Raw genomic sequence first — 24,042 nt, forward strand, 5'->3', positions numbered from 1 at the left:
CATGTCACATATCTGGTTTTCTTCCTCTTTTTATTTCAGTCCAGTTCCCAAACTGCAATATTTAGTTTGATTTTTTTTTTTTTTTTTTACACTCAAGACACAGCCATGCACAATTCAAAGTTCAAAAAGTCTATTGCTTCAACCACAATTAAAAATAGTTTATCCAAAACCGTATTTCTCCCCCCCCCCCCCGTCAACCATTTGTCCTTTTTCAAAGATGGGGGAAAGGCCTGCTGAGGTATGCCAGATGGATCAGCAGTTTTACAAAGCTAGACAATAATAAGAGTAATAATAATAATAATAATAATAATGATAATAATAATTTAAAAAGTAACATTTTTTGTCTTTGTTCCATTCTCTTGATACACATTAATAGAGGAATTTTCACACCACGTGTACAGGTTTACACATTCAGAAGATAGGAATGTACAGGCGCAACCACAGAAAACAGGGGCACGTTTGCGGTGTCTCTTGTCCCAAAATGCACCTTTGTGCTCATAGTTCAGACCTGTGCGGCACACGGGGCAGACGCCGAGACATCCCCGGGGCCGCTGACAGGAACACGCACTCACCTACCGCACGCACACGTACATGTACTAACAGTCAGCAGTGGTTCTCGGGACAGACTGTGTGGTCCCGCACACAGAGTGCTGCATCTGTCCAGATGAAGGAGCGTCCAATGAACAGGAGAGCTGGATCCAGGAGTGCACAGACGGCGTGTGTGTGTTGTTGTTTCGGGTTTTTTTTTTGTCTTCTTTTGATTTCCAGGGTGCAAAACATTTATTGATACATACCATAGAGCAACCTGAATATTGTCATTTTAAGTTACATAATTCTGGGGGGAGGGAGGGAGTGAGGGAGGGAGGGGGCGGGGTTCCCATCGTATTTACATACATACATACACATCCTAACAATCTTAACCTATGTGGAGATGAGATACAGTGTATAGTTTGTTTTACATGCATGGTTTTCTGTCGCATCCTCCCGCCTTACATCACTCCTTCATCTTCTGTACATCTGGTGCACAACGGAGGTACGACATGACTAAGCAGCTACCCCGCACCTCACAGTTAAGGTGGACGACACAGGTGAGGCATCTTCTAGTGCAGATTGAGGTAGCCCCCTAACACACACACACACACACACACACACACACACACACACACACACACACACACAGAGGGGTGCTACATTGGAAATGACTGACAAACAGATAACGTCTGTACAGGGATGAGTTTGTGGGAGGAAATACTACATCCTGTTCTCAGTGCTTGTTAGGACAAGGTACAATCTGCCCAGAGACTCACAATAAAAACATATTTCATTGTGTTATCTTGCAATCACAGAATAATAATCTCGTCATCACGAGATAATGGCGTGTTATCTTGTGATAGCAAGTCTAATTAATGGTAACGAGGCTTTTTTTTCTTCCGTGTTTGACCTCGATTCTCCTTTTTGTAAACTATTCATAAACAACCTTTTAATTTTATTATCCCACTATTACAAGAAAACAAGCCATGTGATCTTGATTCTTCTTATTATTATTATTATTATAACGTGACCTCAAGATAACAGAATTAAAAAACATAGTGACCACATTTTTGGTGACCTTTCACCTGGAAAAACAGGTCAAGCTTAGGCAGGCCAAACATGTAGCAGCAGTAACATAATCTATGAGTTACAATTTTAAGACGAAACATTTTCCCGTTCACATTTCTGCTCGTATATATATATTAAAGCTTAGATTAGAATTGTTCAAATAATGGATAAAAATGCCGATTATTGATTAACCTGACCATTAATATACAGTGTGTTTTGATTTTTCCATCATTAATTGTTGTTTTTTTTTTTTGCTTAAGGACACAAGGATGCTGGAGACGCATTTTTACACAACTTGCCACTGAAATGAAATGATGAAATGTTGTGACTGTTGTGAGTAAAACTGAATATTTATCAGTTAAGTGTTTTCCTCCAATGTCATACTATGTAGCCTGATAAAAAAAAAACATTAATTTAGATGCAAACAAAATGTGTACCCAGTTCATTTTGAATGGTGAGGCTTGTACACAGTGAATACTACAGTTTAAGTGTTAGTATTTTTGGTGATTCAATGTTGACGCAAACACACCAGGGTTAGGGTTTCCTTCTGCAAGAAGTAATTAGATGGAAATATCTCATTTATTATTCTTACATTTTTTTTTTTTTAAATAATTCCTACTTCAAAATGTCCGTTTTATTACATGTTTCAAATCTGATCGTGATCTGTACATGGATTTATTAAGCGTGTGTGACCTTCATGACCTTCTGTTATTTCTAAGGAGCTGGGTCACATGACCTGTAGCAGATTACTGAGGGAGGTTTAAAGCTGAGCGAGGTCCTGTGAAATTATTCATGACGTTCCCCAGTGTAGCTGCACCCCTCCACACACACACACACACACACACACACACACACACACACACACGTAGGTTGAGATGGAACAATCTGCAGTGGAGCAGCGGTGTTTCTGCACAGAGCCATAGTCATGCAGGCAAAGGTCGGAGGTCAGGAGTCACTCTCTCTCTCTCACATCAGCTGGTCACTGCAGGTGCAAGACGTCCTCACTTTTGTCAGTGTCTCCTCATCGCTCCTGAGGTTTTTTTTTCCAACCCTTTTTTTTTGGATTCAGGGAGCGACGGCCTCCTTTAACAAGACGATTGACACAAACATGTGCACTCACACACGCGCCCACACACACACACACACACACACACAGAGGCTTGTGATGGACTGCTCTACACGCACAGAGTGTTGGAAAAGTAAACAAAGAGGCAAGGTCTTTTCAGCAGCATGGGCCGAGAGGCTGCAAGGCCAGATATCCATCCCACGTACGAGGCCCGGGGGTCTTTAGTCCTTCTTGTGCTGTCACTGCAAGTCACACAAACCCCCTCCCTGTGCCATCACTATCAGGTCACTCGCCCCTCATACACCCAGATCCCGGCCCCATGAACGCACACAACACAGACGGGGCTCCGGGCCTTGGGTGCGGACAGAGGGCACGTCCTAGCGACTGCTGTTCTTTATGGCTTCCTTCGCGGCTACAATCAGAGGCGTCAGGCTGGATAGAGGCTTGGCCAGCTTGAGGAAGGAATGCTGCACAGGACAGAGACACCAGAGAGAGGCTGACATTTAACCACGGCTCTGTAACGTTTGCAGCGCGCACGACACAGAGAGCAGAGGATGGAAAAGGTGGGACATCAAATATTGATGGAGAACCTGTCTTTGTCATTGTTAAGTAGCAATTAAGCAGGAGCAGAAGCAACACCGTTCAAATGCATTATTCATTTCATTTGCATATGACTAAATAATGAATATTTGTTATATTTGTAGATTTCACACTTTTAACTGATTTTAAATAAATTAAAAGTGTGTGCGTGGCTTTTCTCTGGGTTCTCCAGTTTCCAAAAAACATGCAGATTTGGGGATGAGGAAACTTGGATGGAGCGTAGGTGTGAGTGTGAGACCCTGAAGTATAAAGCAATGAATGAATGAATGAATGAAGACTGCATCAATCGTTCTGTCATCCCACATCAGTCCTACATTTAGTTCTAAATGATAAAACGACCCAGTTGACGCCACATTATTCACACGGTACAGTACTAGTTAATATGTGTAGCTGATATTGCATGCATGCATGTTGCCAGGGCAACACCAGAATTCAAGGTGAGCTATTTTCTACAGTGGTATTTGGATATTTTACTGGTGTGCATAAACAACGTGTACATTGTTGTAAATATTATGTCTTCAATCGAGTATTTGAGATGATAATTCATCAAGTTAATGAATTTTGTGTGTTTTGCGTTCACATTTCATAGTAGTCCGTAAATCTTCGGATTAATATAAGATAAGATTTGGCAAGATTGTGTATGTGTCTCAGTTTTACCTGGAGCAGCTCCTTGGCAGAGCCTCTGCGGTCCACATCCATCTCCAGGCAGCGGTTGAGGAAGTCTCTGAACACAGACGACAGTCTCTCCGGGTTCTGCAGCTCTGGAGTCCCATTGGTGGCGATCAGGTACAGAGCCTGGACAGAAGAATGTGGTCAAACAGAAATATTTCATCTCTGCACAGCACAGTCACATGCTGCCTGTGTTTTACCCTGAGTGGATTCTCGTTCAGGTAGGGTGGCTCGCCCTCCACCATCTCTATCGCCATGATTCCTAGAGACCAAATATCCACTTTTGGGCCGTAAGCCTTCCGAGTCACCACCTCCGGTGCCATCCAGTAAGGCGTCCCCACCATCGTGCTGCGCTTGTTCTGCTCTGGAGTGATCTGGGCACAGAAGCCGAAGTCGGCTGCAGAGGGAGTTTCAGCTTGTGTCAGTACAAGTTTGAACCAGGAAGAAAGAGTATACTGGAGGCATGATACATATGCGTGGACCGCAGATGGTGTTGGATGTTAGATTATCTCCATGAACTTGATGTAAGTCATTACCACTGTCTGGATATGTGGTAATAGATATGTAATTGCCCATTTTCTGCTTTGTACGTCGTGTGTGTCGTCTTTGAATTCCAGTATGTTTAATGATGACAATAATAATAAAAACACTAAAACCAACTCAGATTTCATGTCAATAAAGTACAGACTTACTAAGCTTGACAGATCCATCCATACCCAACAGGATGTTGTCACTTTTTATATCTCTGTGGATCACCTGGTTGGAGTGGAGGAAGTCCAGAGCTTGAAGACACTGAAGAGGAAACCAAGGAGAGAAACATTCAAATCTATTCAAAGCAACAATAGCTGCAGAGTTGGTGGGCGGTTCCTGCCGAGGTCTAAAGTAGGCTTCTCACCTCCCTGCAGACCGCAGCGATCTGGCCCTCGTCCATGCAGGTCTCCGTCACCACATCTGTCAACGAGCCGCCAGCCAAATACTCCATCACAACCCAGAGCTCATCTCCCACCAAGTAACTACACAATGGAGAGGGGGAAAAAATGCATTGTGTCATCAGCTGTTGCTGGACAGATTACAGACAGATTGAGCCTAACCTAAAAAGAATGCCGTTATTTACTACAATAAATGCAGATGGTACTTATTGAACACACCATGTACTCAAACCCCCTTACTTCAATAGTGACAACAGCAGGTGGCAGTAATGCCCCTTAAGACAAAAGCTGACTACCATTAAAAGGGAGAAGGTAGAAGAAGGAGATGAGGAAGAAGACAAGGACGAGGAGGCTCATACTTCAATGTCACTTTGACACCAACAATCACTGACCTCCTTTAATCATACAGTTCATTCACACAGCTGCTAACTATTTTATTACTATTACTAAAATGGAGTTCAGAATAACATCTCTTCAAATATAAGGATATGCTGAGTTATAACGTCCTTTGAACAAGAATCATATAAATGAGCCCAAACCGACCTGTCCAGGTAGTTTACTATATTGGAGTTCTTGTTTTCCCTCATCACCAAGATCTCATTGATGATCAGCTCTTTCTTGGGCTGCTGCTGCAGGTTCATCTGCTTGATGGCCACCTGAGGAAGCAGGAAAGGGATTGTTATAGTTCACAACAACAGAGTGAGCGATAAGTTCAAAAAAAAATACACAGAAGGAGAAGGTTTTACCTCTTGGCCAGTTGCTATGTCGATGGCGGTGTACACAGTGCCGGACGCTCTGTGAGAACACACAGTCACACTTGTATGCTCCGAAAAAACAAGTCATTCGATCGTTCTGCGTAAATAATAAACTTGCGCTATGGTTAATTATATATAAAATCTATATAAATATATATAAAATCACTTCTAAAATGAACCGGTTGATATAAAGCAGGTGTGACGTGTTTGTTAAAAAGCGAAAGAAGCAGCTGGAGGCGCGAAAGAGGATATCAGTCGTCGAGCCTTGAGCTAAACAAAGCGCCGACTGCTGTTTCCAATTTATAGTTTCCAAATGTTGTTCAAAGGAATGGAATGCGGCCCGATACTAAACTCTTTTTCTCTTGCTCTCAGCAGCACCTGTGCACTTTCACAAGCTTTGAATGATGACGCACAGTTTCTGCCACTAACAGATAACCCAGAGGTGAGTACAGAGGCAGCTATCTACTGTTTGAGATATGCACTTCCTGATCAAATGCAGGGACAGTGTAGCGAGCATGTCAGAGCAGATAGGACCTAGATACTGGAGAGAGAGATGGCAAAGCTGATGCGGCCATTTGAGGATACACTTCCCCTCGTTTCTCCCGGTTTCCTTCTGCCTGATCTGAAGTGGTCACTCCACTGACTGCTCCTCAAATCTGACACACTTACCCCTGTCCTATTTTCTCAAAGCGTGTGTACTTCTTTTTGGGATCCCCCACGCTCACGATACTCCCTGAATCAGAGAAAGAACAGACACACTTTAAAGTTTGCATTTTTGTAATCCTTTTAAGAATTTGAATCTTAAAATTGGAGGAGATTTCGGGTGAAACTACAACTTAACATTTAAAGGGATAAATGAAAGATGCTTACTGAGTCTCTCCAGGATCTCCTCATCTGTCATTTTGGACTTCTTCCTCTGGCGGTCGGTGTGGCGGTACATCGTGTTGGACGTGTTCTCGGGCTGGACCTGTGACTCGGGTGGCGTCACCACTTCTTTCACAGGGGAGGGAGGCTTTGGTGGGTCCACGACGGAGCGAGTGTAGATCTGAATGTGGGGAGAAAAGAGTCACAGAATCGCAGAGAGAGGCGGCGGCCGGCGGCGGCGGCGCGATTTGCAGCCGAAGGATTTCTCTCGGCATGTACTCACAGATTTGGTGTGCTCGGGCCGGGGTGCAATGACGGGGGGCAATTCGTCATCGTCATCCTCCTCTTCCTCCTCCTCCTCTTCTTCCTCCTCTTCCTCGTCCTCCTCTTCGGACACAGGTGGAGCGATGGGGGGCTCTGACGATGATGTTTTGGCACCCTGGAAAGAAGAGGTGTTGGTCAATCTGGACGCCTTTGCTGTGATACTGATCCTCTCATTTTTCCCCCAAATTTGAACACAAACGATGACTTTCTCTGCTGTTGGGAACTGTTTCCACAATAAAACCCCAAACCAGTCATGTGCAGACTGAGGTGAAGAACTCATAGAGTATATCAGCTATATCATAAACAGAGTCAACATGTCATGATGCTGGAACAGGACACCTGACACAGTCTGTTAATGATGGAGGAAAGCACTATGGGTCACGTGAGAACTAAAGAGAGTGCTGTTAAAAGGGGGAGTTGCCATTCTTTGCTGTTTATCCCAGTGTCTTTTCTTTGTTTTTGGTTCAGGGGCTGGGTCAGGTGGGCCATGAGATTTAACTGTGCCATATAGGAGAAAACATGCCACAGCTTTGCCGTGTGGACGTCCTCTTCATATGGAAGATACCTTTTTTTTTTTTTATAAGCATGATTAATATGCCTCAGACATATTTATTATGCCTAGTGCGCGGCCTTTACCTCCCTGAATCCAAAGCTCTGCTCGCCTTGGATCATCTTCCTTTTTGATTTTTTTGTCATGCAGTGCAGCTTCATTCTAGTGATTAAAGGGAAAAGGGCGTTGCTGGAGTGAAGGCTCGCTGCTTCATTCACACACACACACACACACACACACAAACGGCCTCTGACCTTCTCCATGGAGGGTTGAGCCAAGACTGCAGTGCAGGAATGAGTGTGTCTGTAAGCTTTCTTTTCAGTCTTTTTCTACAGAGGCATGCAGTGATGGAGTTAGAGGGATATTATTGGTGATGTGAATACAATAGCAAGGAATAGATGAGCTCACACATGCAGTTGTGACAGTCATCACAGCCCTCTGTGACATGCGCCCCTGCCCTGCCATTTTTGTCAGGTTATAAACACATTTATGAGATCAAAAACAAATTATACCCCCCATGGATTTTCAGTACAGAGAGTGGTGATCTGAAGTCAAATATTAGTTTGTGTTTTTGCATTTGCCAGTCCGCAGAAAATTAGGATCGCCAATGGTAGAGATACATCATGTGGAAAGTAATATGGAGCAGTTACCTTGTCAAATAATGCGCTGCAGGTTCTAAGGCTGACAGGAGGCCCAGATGACAGCAGCCGGTTCTGAATGTGAAGGTTGAAAATGGGAGGATTTACTCAAAACAAACCCACACAATGTTTATAAGAGTAAGTGGACTTCAGGGGGAGAAGGGGGGAGGGTTGGAGGGCAGGGTTGTTGTTTTTTTGCTACTGAGGGATGGACACCCAGTCCCAAAACTGTCCTCCTCACCAAAAAGCATGAGGACAAGGACACGAGAGAGACACAATAGCTACGTGAGGACTGTCCCTGCACAAACATTCAGTGGATTTAAAATGTCCAATGTATTATTTCTGAATTCCAATGCAACCCAGTTATTAGGCCACCAAAACTAGAAGATTACACCTGTTTTTTCACGTGTATGTATTGCTATTTCATCATTGTAGACTTTCGTTACTATTACTATTATATTATTGAAGTTGATCGAGATGAGTGTTTCCCAAGGACACACTGCCCTGCATGTTTCCCGGCTTCAACACACCAGATTCAGCAGAGGAACGTCCACAAAGACCAGGATTGGGAAACACTCATCTACATTATATCACATTTTTATTATATCTTATAATATTTGTGTCTTTTCTTAGTGAATGACAAAACGTTGTTGTGGATTTTAGAGCTTACCTGCAAACATTTTTATCCATTCGTACTAAAAACAAATCCTAAATTAGTACTGATTGTGGATTGTGCGTCATTGTGGAGTTGAGCAGAAACACACCAGAGATGAAATGTGAAGTGCAGCGTGGGATAAAGCTCACACTCGGGGGGGGAAAAAACAAACTGTCAGGTTGTGAATGCGCCGTCTCTGTGAGCTGACAGACTAATGATGTGGCTCTGACACACACTGAAGTGAAACATCCAGATATTTGGTCGCAGGGCTCGTGTGGAAATATCAAACAGTGGAAACATGACACAGCAAAACAGAAAAAAAAACAAATACCAAGTTAACAGAATAGATTCTACAACACTGTCTGCTGAGATTAAAAAAAAAAAAATGAATCTACTGCTGAACGGTTGCTCAGAGAAGGGAATGAAAAACCAGATATCTCACAAAACGACTAGTACGGATGTTTCTTTACCATCAAGCCAGTGCATTATGCGCAATATTCTTTCTTAATCCTTGATTAAAAAGATAACAGTCAAATAAAAGTAGATTGTAGCAGGTGAAAATGAGGGAAAAAGTCAGTTTTCTGAGATTAAAGTCATAATAAATAATTTAATCTCTCTCTTTTTGGCCCTAATCCTCTTCCGTAGCGAGGGCCTTGCTTTATGGAAGCTGCCTGAAGGAACAAACCAGCCAGAACATACAGTACACTAATCGAAACTTGTGTTTCAATTACAGTTATGGTCCCAAAATAACAATTACAAAAACTGGGGCTTTTATTCTGAAGGTAACGCTTTTTCTGGCAAAAATGGAACGCACTCATTCGGTGTCTTCCCCAGGTTAAACACCAGTCTCACCAGTGAACGTCACCAATTCTTACATACTATCCCATATACCTAAAAAATAAATCTGACAAAGAGCAGGAAGTTGCTCAGAATGGAATGAATGTTTCTCTCAGAAAACTTGCTCACTTTAACTGTTGGCACGTCTCCCGCATTGCTGCTCGTCTCAGACAGCGTGGCCCAATTTGTGGCACCGAAGCCAACAGCTGAGTCACTCCTGCAGCCGCGGTCCACTGTGACAGTCCAGGGCTGAGATGCTGAATGCCACATCTACCTGACCTTCACTGGTGAAAAGAGCTCTCTCATGCAGAAGCCCTGCACAAAGCGTAGTTTGCCTTGGGCTGAACAGACTAGGATTTCATATTCTACAGGCCACACGGCAGTCAAAGAGACACATTACTCTGGTCAGAGCCAGAAATGAGGTCAGCACAGTGGGAGTCCCTCTAGATGCAAGCAGAGCTCCCCAGTGAAGCAGGACAGGAACATAGTCAAGAACCAGAGATTCCCAGACAGAGATGGAGAGAGTAAAGTGAGGAAGATTGACTGTGTTGCAGTCAGAGGAGGAAGAGAGTGAAATAAAGCCACATAATGCTGTAACTTACCTGTTCATTTATTACACGGTTACATAAATCATGAGAAATAAAAGTCCCTCTATATCATACTTGGGAGTTGAGAGAGTGAGTTATTGCACAGCTAAGAACCAGGGTCTGGATTGATTTGTAATTGTTCACTTTTTACTGTAACAACCAGACACTCTGGAGATGATCCACAAATGCAGTGCAGCAATAAAATACCTCGTAAAAAAAAACCCCCAAAAAAAACAAAACCGAGGAGCCACTGCCAGTGAGGAGCTGCACGTTTAACTATGAACAATAGAGTTCTTTTCTAAGTGAGCATTAAGTAGTCACTAGAGGCCATTAACCAGCATATATTTGAACAAAGTAACATTTTATGTCGTTTTTTTTATTAACAAATACTCTCAGAAGTAATGAAATGTATTATTAAAGCTTAACTAACAGTTAAGAACTCACCAGAGTGTTTGCTGCGATGTATCCGTGCGCCGACTTGTCTGTAACGAGAAAGAAAACATTCCTGCAGTGACAGCGAACTGAACATCTTCTTTTATTATACATTAACATACATTAAATGGACTGTTTTTGCCTCTTTTTGGATTTTGATGCTGCTCACCTCCGGAGGTGAAGCTCATGTATTTCTGGTTGTTGACGGTCTCTTTGGAGTCGTAGAACTTGAGGACGTCCAGCACAGCCTGCGGGTTCTTCTTCTGCTCCAGCTTAGTGATGTTGGAGGTCTGGAGGAGCCGCGCCCACTGCTCTGGGATGCCCTGCACAAACACACCACGATCGGAAGTGAAACTTGAGATTTAAGCGACATTGGTCAAGTTGTGTTTGTGTCTGAGGAGGAAATCAGCAGTAATGTAAAGCATCCACATGGAAATCTACAAAACCAGCGTAATCAGGGTGATCTGGCCATTGAATGAACAGGGAACTGCTTGTTCTCCACACCACGGCCTCAGTGTTGTACATTTGGAAGTCAAATCGATAATAATACACATCCTTTAGTCTAAGTTTGAAAGAGGAAGAACGACGAGGCCTCTAGCTCTCGCCGTCCCGTCCTAGTTCACAACACGGTAACATCATTGATAACTACCTGAAGGGAAACTAGCATTAAAAAAAACATTTGACAATTATTGCTTGACATAACTCCCTCATTGTTTTTAAATGACGCTCCAGTAAAAGGTTTCAGTCGTCTCCTGTTGCCTGTTTATTTCGATAGTGGATGGATTTGGGGATTTTCTTGTATCCGGACACAAGACAATTGTGTCAAAAGACACTTTTTCTGTCAATTTCAGTCGGTCAACACATTTAAAAGTGTGATCGTATATGGATGTGATATAATATACTGATTGAATGCACCAACTCTGCAGCAGTCTGGTGTGTAGTGTGTATAACACAATACAATACAATGAATCATCACTATAAAAGCAGACTTTTAACGCACTTAGAATGTGTTTAAGGTGATAAAAAAAAGAAAGAAAAAGCATCTGTTCCGACTGTCACCACAGGAAAATGTGTTACTCACCACCCTGGCAAACTGGAGCGATTACAAAAGTTGATGCAAGGTGTTTAAAAATGAGGTTTCAATCAAATTCAGCAACTTTCTCTGCTCTAAAATGCAGAGTGTGTCCAGGGGAGGAGCTAAACACACAGAACATCGCTGCTTATGTTTGCATTGGGGCTGATTTTAATTTTCAACATAGTAGACATTGTTTATGAATGACTCACAAAATATTGTATGGAGAGAATAAAAAAATGAGGGAATCCTGTGCATGGTATTGTTTACACAGGTTCATGCAGGAATAAAACATGCACCAAACTCTATGACACTAGTCATTCAACTAAATGTACCCAATTTGTAAAATGGACAATGTACAGTATTAGTTGACTCTGTGATTTCCTACAGTGTGTGTGTGTGTGTTGTGTGTGGTGAAAGCGATACTCACTGTGAATTCTCCCGTTACCGCATCAAAGCCGACATGAATAGTGTGTTCAAAGTCTGAAGGTAAAGAAATCTCGGGACGCTCCTTCTCCTTCTTCTTGTTTGCTACAGGAGATGAAGAGAGAACACGTGGCGTGAATTACGAGCGGCTCGCCGTAAAAACGTCAAAGTGACACGGAGGCGGACACTCACTCTTGTCTCCGCCGGGGAAGATGGAGCGCAGGCGGACCTTCTTGTTTTTCTCTTCGGGAGCCATTGGAAGCGGTTTAGAGGCGTGATTCACTGATGAAGAGTCTCGGGAGCTACTGTTCATTCTCAAGGGGGGGGCTGGTGGTTTCTCTTCAATATCGACACTATCAGACATCTTTAGTGGCACTCACAATGTCCTGTGAGACAGGAAGGGAGAGAGGTGGAGGAGGAGGGGAAGATTTGACAGATTTCAATGCATGATTTCATTTTTTTACTGCATCATCTATAACCATAAGGAAAAGTGTCTCTGGACTATTTTCCCGCCAAAATTCAACCACGCTTGTTGCCAATTCACCTCTCTGTATTTAAGCTCCTCTGTAAAGGAGTTTAAATACACTCAAATTCATCTCTCGCCTTCTTTTCTCGTGTTTTAACTCTGGATTTTTGCCTTGACCTCGCCTTGATTCATTAGACTGCTTTTCTAAGTGAGTCTAAACTATCGCTCCGAGTTTCTCAAAGCTCGGTATAATGTCTTTCAATCAGTTTGTTTGACTGACCTGAAGTTGAAAACATTATTTACAGTGGAGAGATTACAGCCAATCGTTATATCTGAAGCTGAAAGTGGGGAGTAATGCTTTGTTCTGGATCAATTAAAATCTGCTATTTGATAAAAGTGTGACACTGTGGTCACAGAATAGTCATTAGTCAGAAAAATGTGGCAATGACACATTCACATGGCTATAACACTCTTAATCTAAGAAAGTTAGTAAGTCATTTATATCTTAGGTTATCATTCTGTCATTAGAATATAAATCTAAGTTTATAAAGGGCTCTCATCATGTAATGAAGCTCTATCGTCATTTGTGATTTTTTGGGGCCACAGTGAAAATTCTTTCTGCTAACCCAACTCATACTTTGTGCAACAGACTAAATTACAAAAGAAGAGAATTTCTGAAATTAAAATTGCAAAAATATTTGTTTTTCTTTGGTATTGGAGTAGAGGCTGTGCAGGACAGAGGTGGTGTCCAGTGCTCAGTGAATCTATTCGGCTGATTCTCAAAAGAAACTGGCAAGAATACATACTCTCAACACTCATCTTCTACCTCCCCCATCATCCCACCAACAACATCTCAGACTTTCTCAGTGCCTCACCCCGAGGCCAAACCCATCATGTGATGTGCAGCACAGGCATCCCAGAAACCGGGCCATCCCAGCATGGACCTACATTAGCAAACAAAGAGCCTTCCTCAGCTCTTATACGACGCAATGCTGCCTCTGACAACTTGCACATGTGCCTTCACAGTGGCCTTTAGATTTCTGCAGAACAACCAAAACAAGGCTAAATCTGGTTGGTTACACCCTGGCCTTTGACTACAAAAACTGGTTTGGAGCGATAGAATGGGATTAGCGGAGCGATGTAACATGATAGGACGCCGTGATTTAATCAGATACGTCTACAGTAACAGCGTTACAGCGCAACGCCACTGTGCCTCCCCATCTGCTGCTTTGAAGGTTCATTTTACGGAACACGCTTCACAATAATGTTTAAAACGGAACCTCTGCCGATAACCTGTATGAGACATTTATATGATTCTTTTTTGTATTACAAATTGGATAATTACTGTTTACAGTATAAGCAGTGAAGTCCAAATATTTAAATTCCATCTCCAAAATAGCTGAAAAGTATCTTTCGTGACATGTTTTCTTCTCTTTAATACTGTAAATATAAATGAATGTGTTAATAATCCGATTTTTATCAACATAGCAGGAGAACTCAATATTATAGTCTGTATAACTCTTATCACAATTATTATAATATCATTATTTTGACTGAAATTGTGATTGCGTTAGAGGAAATGGTATTTTTTTTTAACGTAATTCTTATTTATTCTACTGTGTGTTTAAATCTGTGCAAAACAAAGACGTGTTCTTCTGTCTGTACAATATGATGTGGAGGTCAAGTCAATATTTAATATTTAAAAAATGACAGCGATTGCAGCCCTACTGCAGGACGTCAGCCTTTGAAATGCGAGCCTTTAAGAAGTGTCATCTTCTTATCCAAGTCAAGATACAGCACATTGTAAACAGTAAGTTATATAGTGATTAAAAAGTGGATGGGGGAAGAAAAGGGTTAAATACTGATCCAATCTATTTAATAAAAGATGACTTACTCCAGACGGAGTGATAATAAATACAAGTCACTGTTTATGACTCCATCTTGGCACTTAAGCAAACACTACTTTTGTATAACCACCACACAGCTACACAGAGCTATTAAACATGCCAAAACATTTTTTTTTTTAATTTCCAGGGTCTACCATGATGTAATGTTGGTGTCGGTGGTGGTGGAGGAGGTGGAGGAGGTGGAGGTGAGCCTGCTGGATGAGCTCCAGGTCAGAGTCCAGACATCTGCAGCAAACAGGTTCTCTCAGACTGGAGGGTTAAGGTGTGTCTGCAGTGACAACACAAACCCCGGCGCTACTCTAACGTTGACAGAGGAGTGTCACAATGTTGACATGCTTGAGCGACGAGGACTCGCTAACAAGGCAGTTATCACAACACCTGAGGGCGGGGAAGAAAATGGAAGTTGGAAAGATAATGGAGAGAACTTGTATGAGGTGTTATCCAAATGTAGGTTATAGCTGTAAGTATGAATACTGCACCACCTGAGGTAAAGAAGGAAATCCTCTATTAAACTCTTAACTGCTAATCATTATTATTGCTATTTTTGTATGTGTATGTGTTCCATATAGCCTATATGTAAGTGTATAAATCCACCTCGTCCGCTCGGCTGAGGCTAAAATGCAGCTGTGACTGACGCCTTTGCTAATCTGTGACCGTAATCTTGCAAGCACATTGTTGCCAGTCTGAGTTTTTTTTTTTCCCCCATGCAATTTTAATAGCCACGCAACAGAAGTGGATTCCCTAACACGAGCACATGGCACACAAGACCTGACATGAGTCACAGGGATGTAATCAATTAGGTTTCTGTATCACACAACAGTGGCAATTAGTGGGGGAAAGCCACAAGTCAATGTTATTCATATAGCACAACATTACAGGGAATACAATTATGGTCATTATTGAATGATTTTATAAAATGCACTTTGTCATCATTTCTGATTCTTCACGCACACAACACTGACCTATTTAATGTCCAGACTGACAGTCAGTGAGTGAGTGAGTGAGTGAGTGCACTGTCCCTGAACCAAGTGGCTCCTATTCCTGAAACACACATAGAAGTATCATAAATCTACTCTGAGCCTGATACTGAAGATACTCTTACACGAGGCTCAGATATTACAGCAGGCACACATTTCTGTCACCCGTGACAAATCGGAAGAAAAAAAAAAACTGCTGTAACTCTGATCCACGAGATTCTCATTTGTGAGAAAATGACGGGCTCCAACCTTCAGTCAGCGTGGCCTGCTTTGGTAGGAGGTGATGCTCTGACAGAACGCTGACGTCTCTAATGAAACCACAGAGAGCCACCACAGCAACAACAACATCAAGATATTACTGGGGATGTTTTCACATTTCTCTCCAATAAAATATTAATCTGCCCATGACGAGCACGCACTTTCTCTCTCTTTCAAACATTAATGCTGAATTTGAGCGGCTAACGCAGGAGCAAGACTCTAATCTTGAGCCCATGGCAGCTCAGTAATGGCCCCCACAGTGGGGGGGAGGGCTCCATAAGTCTGGCTCTTCGTGCCCCTGATTTGGACACACTCCCTGTTTGACTTGGCTTGGGCTTTGGCTGTGCGTCTTTGAAGGATGCTGATTACTTGGATGGGATGGACAGCTAGAGGGCATTCAGAGGATAAGGAGGAATGGAAGGGTGGTTCTCCGAAACCACAGTTTACTCTCTTATCTTATTTATCGTGGATTTACTGTCCGTATTTTAAAAATAGCTACGGCAGAAAGACAAGAGTTGACTTGAAAACCATTATGTACAGAAATGCAAGACTCTTCATGTTAAAGCACTGAAGGCTGACGACACACGTGTCAAAATGTCACCGCACAAGCAATTCTCGCTCGCACGTCACCCGCCAAGGTCACAATAAAGACATAAAACGCTATAGATCCCATTTGGTGCCGCCCCGTTTAATTTCAGATGGAGGGAGAGGGAGGAGGAGGAGGAGGAGCAGGAGGAGGAGGAGCAGCTTGATGTTCAATTCTGTTAAAACAATTTGTGATCACAAGATCAAAACCTCATGTGGCTAAACCCTCCACTGCAGCATCCTCAAGGAAAAGACGTGACCTCCTTCAAGTCTACATAATAGTATTAAGCAAGTATTCAAACAGAGTCTTTTGAGCATTAACCACTGGTAACTGTTGTTATTAGGATATAAAAATGGAAACATTGTGAGTCCACTCGTGGGCTTACCCATAAACAGCACACAAGATGCATACAGGCACCTTTTTAAAGGGGTAGTTGAGTTTGTTTGAGGTACTAACACATAGTCAGCGTCACAAAGCAGCACACACACACACACACACACACAGGGAAAACTGCCAGAGGGCACAAGAGGAAAAACAGATCAAATCGATGCATGCTTAAGTGTACACTATCGTAATTATATGTTTGGTGCTTTATCTTGCCATTAGACAGGCTGGGCTGACTCAAAATTGATGTGTGTGTCACTCGGCCCACACCAAAGCCCATAGAGAAAACCTGTGGTTTTACATCCAGACACACAGCAGTTGTTGATCCTTCATTTGGATTTAACTCAGTAAAACGAACTTAAACGAGCTAAAAAAATACAGGTTTTCTCTATGGACATTTGTGCTGGAGAGTGAGTGGATTTCAAAGTGACAGACACTTCAGTGTCCTGTTTGAAATGTCTGTTAATTAGCAAAATTAGCTTTTGTCGGTTGTGGAGGTTGCGCCTCTGGCTGGTCCTGTAAAACTCTGCTTTGCATGCAGCTGCCAATCTTTGGTTCATACAACGAACAAAGTCGTCGAGTAATTATATAGATTCTGAATTAAGTTGTTGTTTTTTTAAACTCATTATTTGTTAATTTGCCTCACAGCAGTGGAATCATGGGTTTTTGTTCTTCAACAACAAATTCTTCGTCAAACTTTTTTCTTTCACCGTCTATTTTTAGCCGACACACGAGCCTCAGGGCCACGAAGATGAAAATGCTGAACAGGAACATCTTTTACTCGTCTTGCTAGAAAAGGGTTATACCCGTTCACAATATGCCAACTAGAGCATGGTTCCATGTTAACTGACCAATGACTGACCTCTGAGATTCCTTAGAGATCTGACCTGAGAGTATTTTACAGCTGAGTGTATTTAAACATAATAAATTAACCTCAAACTCATCTGGATTCACTTTTATTTCTGCTTTTTATTTCTGCCTGTAGTACTTCTGCTTTTTACTATACTGTACGTTGCATAAAAACAGCAGTTTGTGTTGAGATGTTGATGATTTTTTCCACAGTGTTGGTGATGACATCAGCGCATCTCTGGTTTTGGTTTAAACACTCTACTGTGACCTTTGACCCTGTGAACACTAATGAGGCTGTCAAAACTGACATCATTGCTCTTGAGTCGATCGCACTCATTACTCTCCAGGATTCAAAGCAGCAACTGTCCCTCTGTTCACACAATGCAAGATAACAATCCTCGTATCCATATATTTTTTTAATGGCAGTATTGTGAAATTCTGCAGTGCTGCAGATGTTCAACTTGCCGTTTTGTCTGTTTTGACTTGAGTATCTGCCGACGCCGAGACCTAATCCGGTCCGTATTTGCCGAGATAATCGAGCTGCACGGTGCTCCCTTTTTTTATGGTCCCTGTCAGTGGAAAAAAAATAATATTCCTGACTGAAGTTTAGAAGAAGGAAGCTGCTGCTGCTGTGAGGCTGCAGCCACTGCTGCTGTACTAGGGGGAAAAAGGGAGAGAGGGGGCGACGTGTACGACGTGTCTTTAGACTGTGACCAAAAAGGTGAAAACGTCACTTCTCTACATTTTTTGTTGAACGGCTTGTTTGATAACAGGGCGTTTTACATTTATATTTTTGTAAACATCGACGGGTGTCATTTGAGGTGAACACACACGGGGGGGAAAAATGTGTTGAATGGTGAAATAAAGAGACTAAAACAAACAGACTCCCTGGCTCCGTTTGTGTTTTTATATCGAATGTTTACAACGTCGTCTTCTCCTCTGTTTTTTTTGGTGTAACGTTACAGAGCGACTGCAGTGCTGGCGTTTCAGCGGGTTCAGTGTGGACGGAGGTATTTCCTGAAACAATGGCATCTTTACGGGGGAACTTTTTCGAAAACGGCAAAGAAAAAGATTGTTTCCGTTTCATCCCATTAAAACTGATGTGTGTGTGTATATATAAAAATATCTGGGTATGTCTGTCTTTATGGTAGTAATTATGAATCATGTGCAGCTCTACAATCCACCAAGACTGTCATTCCACCGTCATCCGTTCCCAAACTTCCCCTCAGTGTCATTTAATATTTAATTCAGCAGAAGTGGACCCAGTGCTCTCTTATATCACACAAACTGTTTCCCCCCCCCTCGCGTCTTAAATCCTGTCACATTAGCGCTCTTATTCTCAGCAGACTGTTGTACCAGCTTCTCAGTATAAAACAGTGTGGGTAATTGCACCGTGACATGCGTCAACAGCAAAAGCAGAAACAATATTCAATTCAAAACAATACATTGCTCTATTGAACATCCTTGGCTACCAGTGGAATAAATCTATCAAAAAGAACCATGGACATCTTATTCTGCTGAGTGCACCAAAGCTGTTTATAAATTATTTTAAAGCTAATTTAAATGCGTCAGAGACATTATGACAATTTATCTTTCTTTCAAAAGGAGCGGCTTTCATTCGAAGGACATTTGATGATTTTCATTGAAGTCTTCTATTCACAATCAGAAATTGTGATAATATCTTGTCTAAATGTAATCACTATCAATGAATCAGTAGCAACTGAATTTATAAATTTCATGACGTTTCACCTCTCGTTCAAGAGACTTCATCAGTTCTGAATCTTTCAAGCCTGGTATTATATGTTCTAATTTGATGGTTTGTGGTGCAACTATAATATATAAAAGAAAATCGAGCCAAATCGATGCAAGAAACTCCTGCAGAGACGGAGACACTGTAAGTAACAGGCCATAGAATGTGTCCGTTTTCAACATGACAGGCAAACGTCAGCGATGGTTTCCTGTGGTTGATACGGCCACAGGAAACCATCAGCTTTCAAGGTGTTTTCTTGCATTAGTGTGGCATGGGTGGGCATGTGTGTATGAGAGCCAGCCGGAGGCAGAGAGGGGAGTAGATTGCCTCCTGCCACACCAGCTGGTGCACCTTCTCAGAGTCAAGTTGAAAGGGTTAAAACTCCCCAATTGTAGAGACAAAACAGCGTGAGGGCATACACTGCCCACAAAAGAGTAACGCCTGTTTGTGTTTATTTATTTAGAAAGTCAAATCCTTCATGTTTGAGGACAGCGTGTCACAGCACATCTAGTTTCTCGCTCTTAATCTTAATCCTAATCAAAACCAAAGTGTGCTGCCTTCAAACACCCAGTTGAAATGAGAGCAGATGTGGACACGTATGTGAAGTTTATTTGTATAGCACTATTCATACACATATGTAAAGTGCTTTACAAAGGCACAGAAGTATTTTTAGATCACTTTGTAAACCCTATCTGAGGTCATCAGGTTTTTGTTATTCTGTGAAGACTCTTCCCCTCTTCACAGCCTCTCCAGCATGTTACATCGTGCAGCCTGTTCATCTTTAAAGTCCAGATGACTCTCTGCAAACTCTTTATCCCATGACATCTTTAAACTCTCTGAACCACATTTCATACTTCTGGTATTTTTCCAGGAAAAGGAAAGTATTCTCTATTCCCCGTCATCTCACTGTGGATGCTTTGACACCTCTTACTTCCTCCCAAAATAATGATGTGGCTATTTTAAAGCCACAATCTACATTTGCTGTGGACACAGACAAATAACCCTTTTCTAAGAAGCAACAGACATCAAGTAGGGAGATTACGGAGGGCGCTGTGTCAATGTGTTAGTGTGTGAGTGTGTCTCTCTGTCTCTCTCCATCCATCTCTTTCTCTTACTCTCCCTCCCCTGTCTGAGACAAAATGGCCAGATGGCTTGCAATCCTACATGTTAATCCACAGCGCACAGGCTGCAGCTCGGACACACCTACCACAATACCCCGGCTCCCCGCTCTAGACAGCCGTGTCCCCTAAACACACGCAAGCACCCCACATGAGACACGGCACCTTTTATAAACTGTCAACATGGAGCCTTCAGTGAGAACTCCACGTAACAATAGCAGCATAACTCACCCGGAATAAGTCCTCAACAGATGGAGGCCTACTTGTGTGCATGTGTGTGTGTGTGTGTGTCCTACTATCATATTTCAGGCTGCCTGGTTAGCAGGCTACGAGCTAAGATGAGGTCCTGTGTCAACTGCTTTTGTTAACTGAGGTGAGGTAAGAGAAGCTGCGTGTGTTGGGTTACGCCGGCCAATGGAAACTGTGGGGAAGCCCAGAACGGCACACTAACACACAACAAGGCGCACAGGCAGACAGGCTGGAAAAAAAGGAATGACTTTATAGAAATGATATCATGTTTGAATATAAAACGGAAAATTGTATCACGATTTTAGAATTTTGGCCGTAAGAAAGAAAAGCTAATGAAAAATATGAGCCGGGACATATTTTTGAGCAGCCATTGTTTTCCCATTTGTTTGAGGATGATTGGTAGGAGAATTCTGATTTCACTTTTAATAATCAGTTGTGTTGTGTTTTTCTACTTTCTATGTATTATCAGATATCGGCTGAAAAGGCTGCTACCTCTTTGACTTCTACGCTAGCGCCACCTACATCTATTATTGTTTTGATGCTTATTTATTTGCTCTAATGAAGATATTGTATATCCACATCTGCTGTGACATATCTTTGAACAATATTATGTTAATTTCACTATAGAAGAGACTTAATGACCTCTGCACAAAGAAAAGTATATCGGTAATCGGCCCCAGCACTCCCGATATATCGGCATCCTGCATTCCTAATGATCTGTATGCATTAATAAAAACATAATAAATAGATGAGTACTAACAATAGCAAGTTAGTGAAGGAGGATGAAAAAGTCATGGCAACTTCCTAAACCCAATGTGATGATTTGGTAATCTAGTTCTTCCTCTTATTCAATCTGGTAATGCTGGTCTATCTAATAATGCTTGTCATCTCCTGAAATCATATGATTAATAAAAGTATAATGCAGTTTTGCCTCTCTGCCATCATCAGGGTCAGTTGTGAAAACACTCACGCTCAAGCTGAGCCACGGCAGACGAGGATTTTGCCCACAGATGTTGTGTTTACACTACACATGGTAAAGGTGCAATAAAGTACTTTTACTTTCAGCGATGTAGAATAAAACCAGTCCTGTCACATCATCTAACTTATAAACCTATAACCTATAAAGGTAAGAACACAAATGAAACACAATGCTCTTCATTGTCTCTATGACCTTCAAGAGATGTACAAAAGTAATTGTTTTCAAATTGAAATCACAAGTTGAAACAAAACCATCAAAGGTTGCATTTTATTCCATGTGGCTGTGCTCCACTTGTTGTTGTTTTTAATCTAGTAAACACTGAACTGAAGCTGGACTCAAAAAGTTATTACTCCAATTGCAGTCACAATATATGTAAAAACAAAACCAGTGAACCAAATATCCAATGGCAGTTTCATAGACGGGTTAAACAGCAGGATGTATATACCAAAACACTTCGATTCTACAGCTTGCTGTCTGATTGTGGCACTGCGTTAGATTACTACTGTAGGTCTGGTGTCTTTCCTGCCAAGACCAGTGCTCTGTAATGTGCTGCACTGCACAAACTACTTCTATGGGGTTTGTTGTTGTTGTTTTTTTAAGAAAAGCAACAGTTTAGATCATCAAATTGACATTCTTACGCTGAAAATGACAAAGGAGTGGCCTGCAGTTTATGTTTCAGCCACTTGATATAACGTTCATAGCATATAAAACAGAGATATGAAGGGAGTAGCACCTTCAGTATCCCATCCCCCAATTCCCCTCTACTATCATCTCGTCCTCCCTCGATCACTGACATGACTCCCTAACATCCCTCCACATGAAGGCCAGGCAACAGGTCTCTCATCGTGGGCCCTGCTCCTCACAAGCCGGAGGATGACGGTGCTCCTCCCTCCCTGTATACTGGCTCTGACAGCACAATCTAAAACAAGTGATGGGGAGAGAGACACACATCCAGCTCTCTATCCTCCTCCACCAACACTGACGCCTGTGAAAGGATCCGAGGCAGAATAGCTCAGCTTTCACAGGAACCGGCCCCCACCCCCACTCCAATCCCAAATGAAGTCAGGTGACCAGATGTTGTATATCTCCCTGTCACCACAGCCGCCATGAAACTGCTACACACATCCATGTTGAAGCCGGGAGACAGAGACACCTGAGAGTCCCTGCTCTCTCTGTGTGTGTGTGTGTGTGATCAGGGGAGTAAAAGCCATTTCCTTCATGAGAACCCTCCCTAGGAAGACCATAAGTGAGGCAGTGCAGAGATAACAAAGGAGCATCCACCAACATATCAAGCATCCATCAACCGCCGCCGCCCCCCCGCCCCAAACATAGCATACACAGCTCAGATGCATCAGTCAGCCTCGGGTCCAAAGACCTAAAATAGCATTGCTTCATTTGTGTTCCAGTGTTTTTTTTTGCTGCCACTGCAGCTGCTGCATTTCTCCACACACACACACACACACACACACATATACAGGGCCTGTTCTAACAGCACCATTGATTCTAACACCTCCCCATCAATAAAGATGCTATGTGTGAGACACAAGGGAGTACATACAGAGATGATGTTATGCAGAGGGGAGCTGCTTGGTCATACAAAACATAGTCCAGCCCATCTGATGCACGCATCCATTTCCAGTGCTGCCTCACGGACAGACTGCTGATGAAACAGCTGCCTTCTTGGAAGGAAGAGAGTGCAGAATGGAAGAAGGGGGGGAGAGAGAAAAAAGGCTACAAAGCACCCCTACATACACAGCCTCCCCCCTCCTACTCCTCCTCCTCCATTCTCCTCCCTCTGCCTACACATCCATATTGCATACACAGAGAGGGAATTACCTGAAATATGTCTTCACATTCTCTTGTTCAGCGTTTCGCCTTTGGGCCTGGAGCTGTGTTCGAGTCATCGTCAACACTTTCTATAGACAGTTTAAAGGCAGGATTGCCATTCTCTAGTCAGACCAGTTCCTGACCCTAAAAGCAAGCTTGTTCGGCAGGCTGGATGCTTCACTGGCTGCTCACTGTTCCCAGGTCCATGATGTCATCCGCCCTGCTTTGCTCATTGGCTGAGAGGCTGAATATTAATGCAGGCAGCAGGTCTGGGGGAGGAGGCAGCTAACGGCCAGACAGAGTTGGTTTTGCGTTTGACAGACCAAACGCTGCTGAGTGCGAAGGCTGAGGGGAGAATTACCTGACAGAATTCAGACTTATGGGGCAGTTGTCAATGTTGCTATTAATTTTAATACTTCAAGGATGATGACCCTCAAGTGCAAAACATGTATAGAAAATATGAAAGAAAACGTACAAACAAAAGTGCTGAAAATAACTTGTTGACATGTGATAAAGTGTGACTCATTTAAGTTAATACCACATGTGCCAATGATGTGATATTATACATGGAATAGGAAATGTGCATTTGGTTTGGAAAGGAGAACATTTCCCATTAGAATTAGCTTAAATAAATCTCTTTTATAACATAATATTGATATGTGAAAAGAAACTGTGGCTCCCCTGCATGT

The 24,042-nt window shown here is 42.5% G+C and overlaps 1 protein-coding gene across 3 annotated transcripts; it reads right to left on the reverse strand.

The window, feature by feature from the left end:
- Positions 1–2: 2 nt before the first annotated feature.
- LOC131458951 (serine/threonine-protein kinase PAK 3) lies at positions 3–23,557 on the reverse strand. 3 transcript variants are annotated; one of them, XM_058628333.1, is made up of 16 exons: positions 23,363–23,557; positions 12,196–12,389; positions 12,008–12,108; positions 10,675–10,828; positions 10,518–10,555; positions 8,007–8,069; positions 6,766–6,921; positions 6,489–6,663; positions 6,288–6,351; positions 5,610–5,658; positions 5,407–5,519; positions 4,830–4,947; positions 4,627–4,726; positions 4,135–4,331; positions 3,923–4,060; positions 3–3,132 (listed from the first exon to the last, which is right to left on the reverse strand). In XM_058628333.1, exons 2-16 carry the CDS (start codon positions 12,365–12,367, stop codon positions 3,043–3,045), a joined length of 1,728 nt encoding a protein of 575 aa, XP_058484316.1. In that variant the 5' UTR covers positions 12,368–12,389; positions 23,363–23,557; the 3' UTR covers positions 3–3,042. The 3 variants fall into 3 exon arrangements, with proteins under 3 accessions (XP_058484316.1, XP_058484317.1, XP_058484319.1); XM_058628334.1 differs by lacking the exon at positions 23,363–23,557 and adding an exon at positions 23,085–23,193; XM_058628336.1 differs by lacking the exon at positions 8,007–8,069.
- Between the last annotated feature and the right edge of the window lie 485 nt (positions 23,558–24,042).

The sequence above is a fragment of the Solea solea genome, chromosome 4, assembly GCF_958295425.1.
Source record: "Solea solea chromosome 4, fSolSol10.1, whole genome shotgun sequence".
NCBI lineage: Eukaryota > Metazoa > Chordata > Actinopteri > Pleuronectiformes > Soleidae > Solea > Solea solea.

Bases quoted from the DNA above. Each gene is read 5' to 3' on its own strand.
- LOC131458951 (XM_058628333.1), bottom strand. From the start codon at position 12,367: ATGTCTGATAGTGTCGATATTGAAGAGAAACCACCAGCCCCCCCCTTG. The intron at 10,829-12,007 runs GTGAGTATCGCT...GTGTTTGTGCAG, and splicing joins CGGTAACGGGAGAATTCACA to GGCATCCCAGAGCAGTGGGC. The intron at 5,659-6,287 runs GTAAGTGTGTCA...GTGTTCTCACAG, and splicing joins TTTGAGAAAATAGGACAGGG to AGCGTCCGGCACTGTGTACA.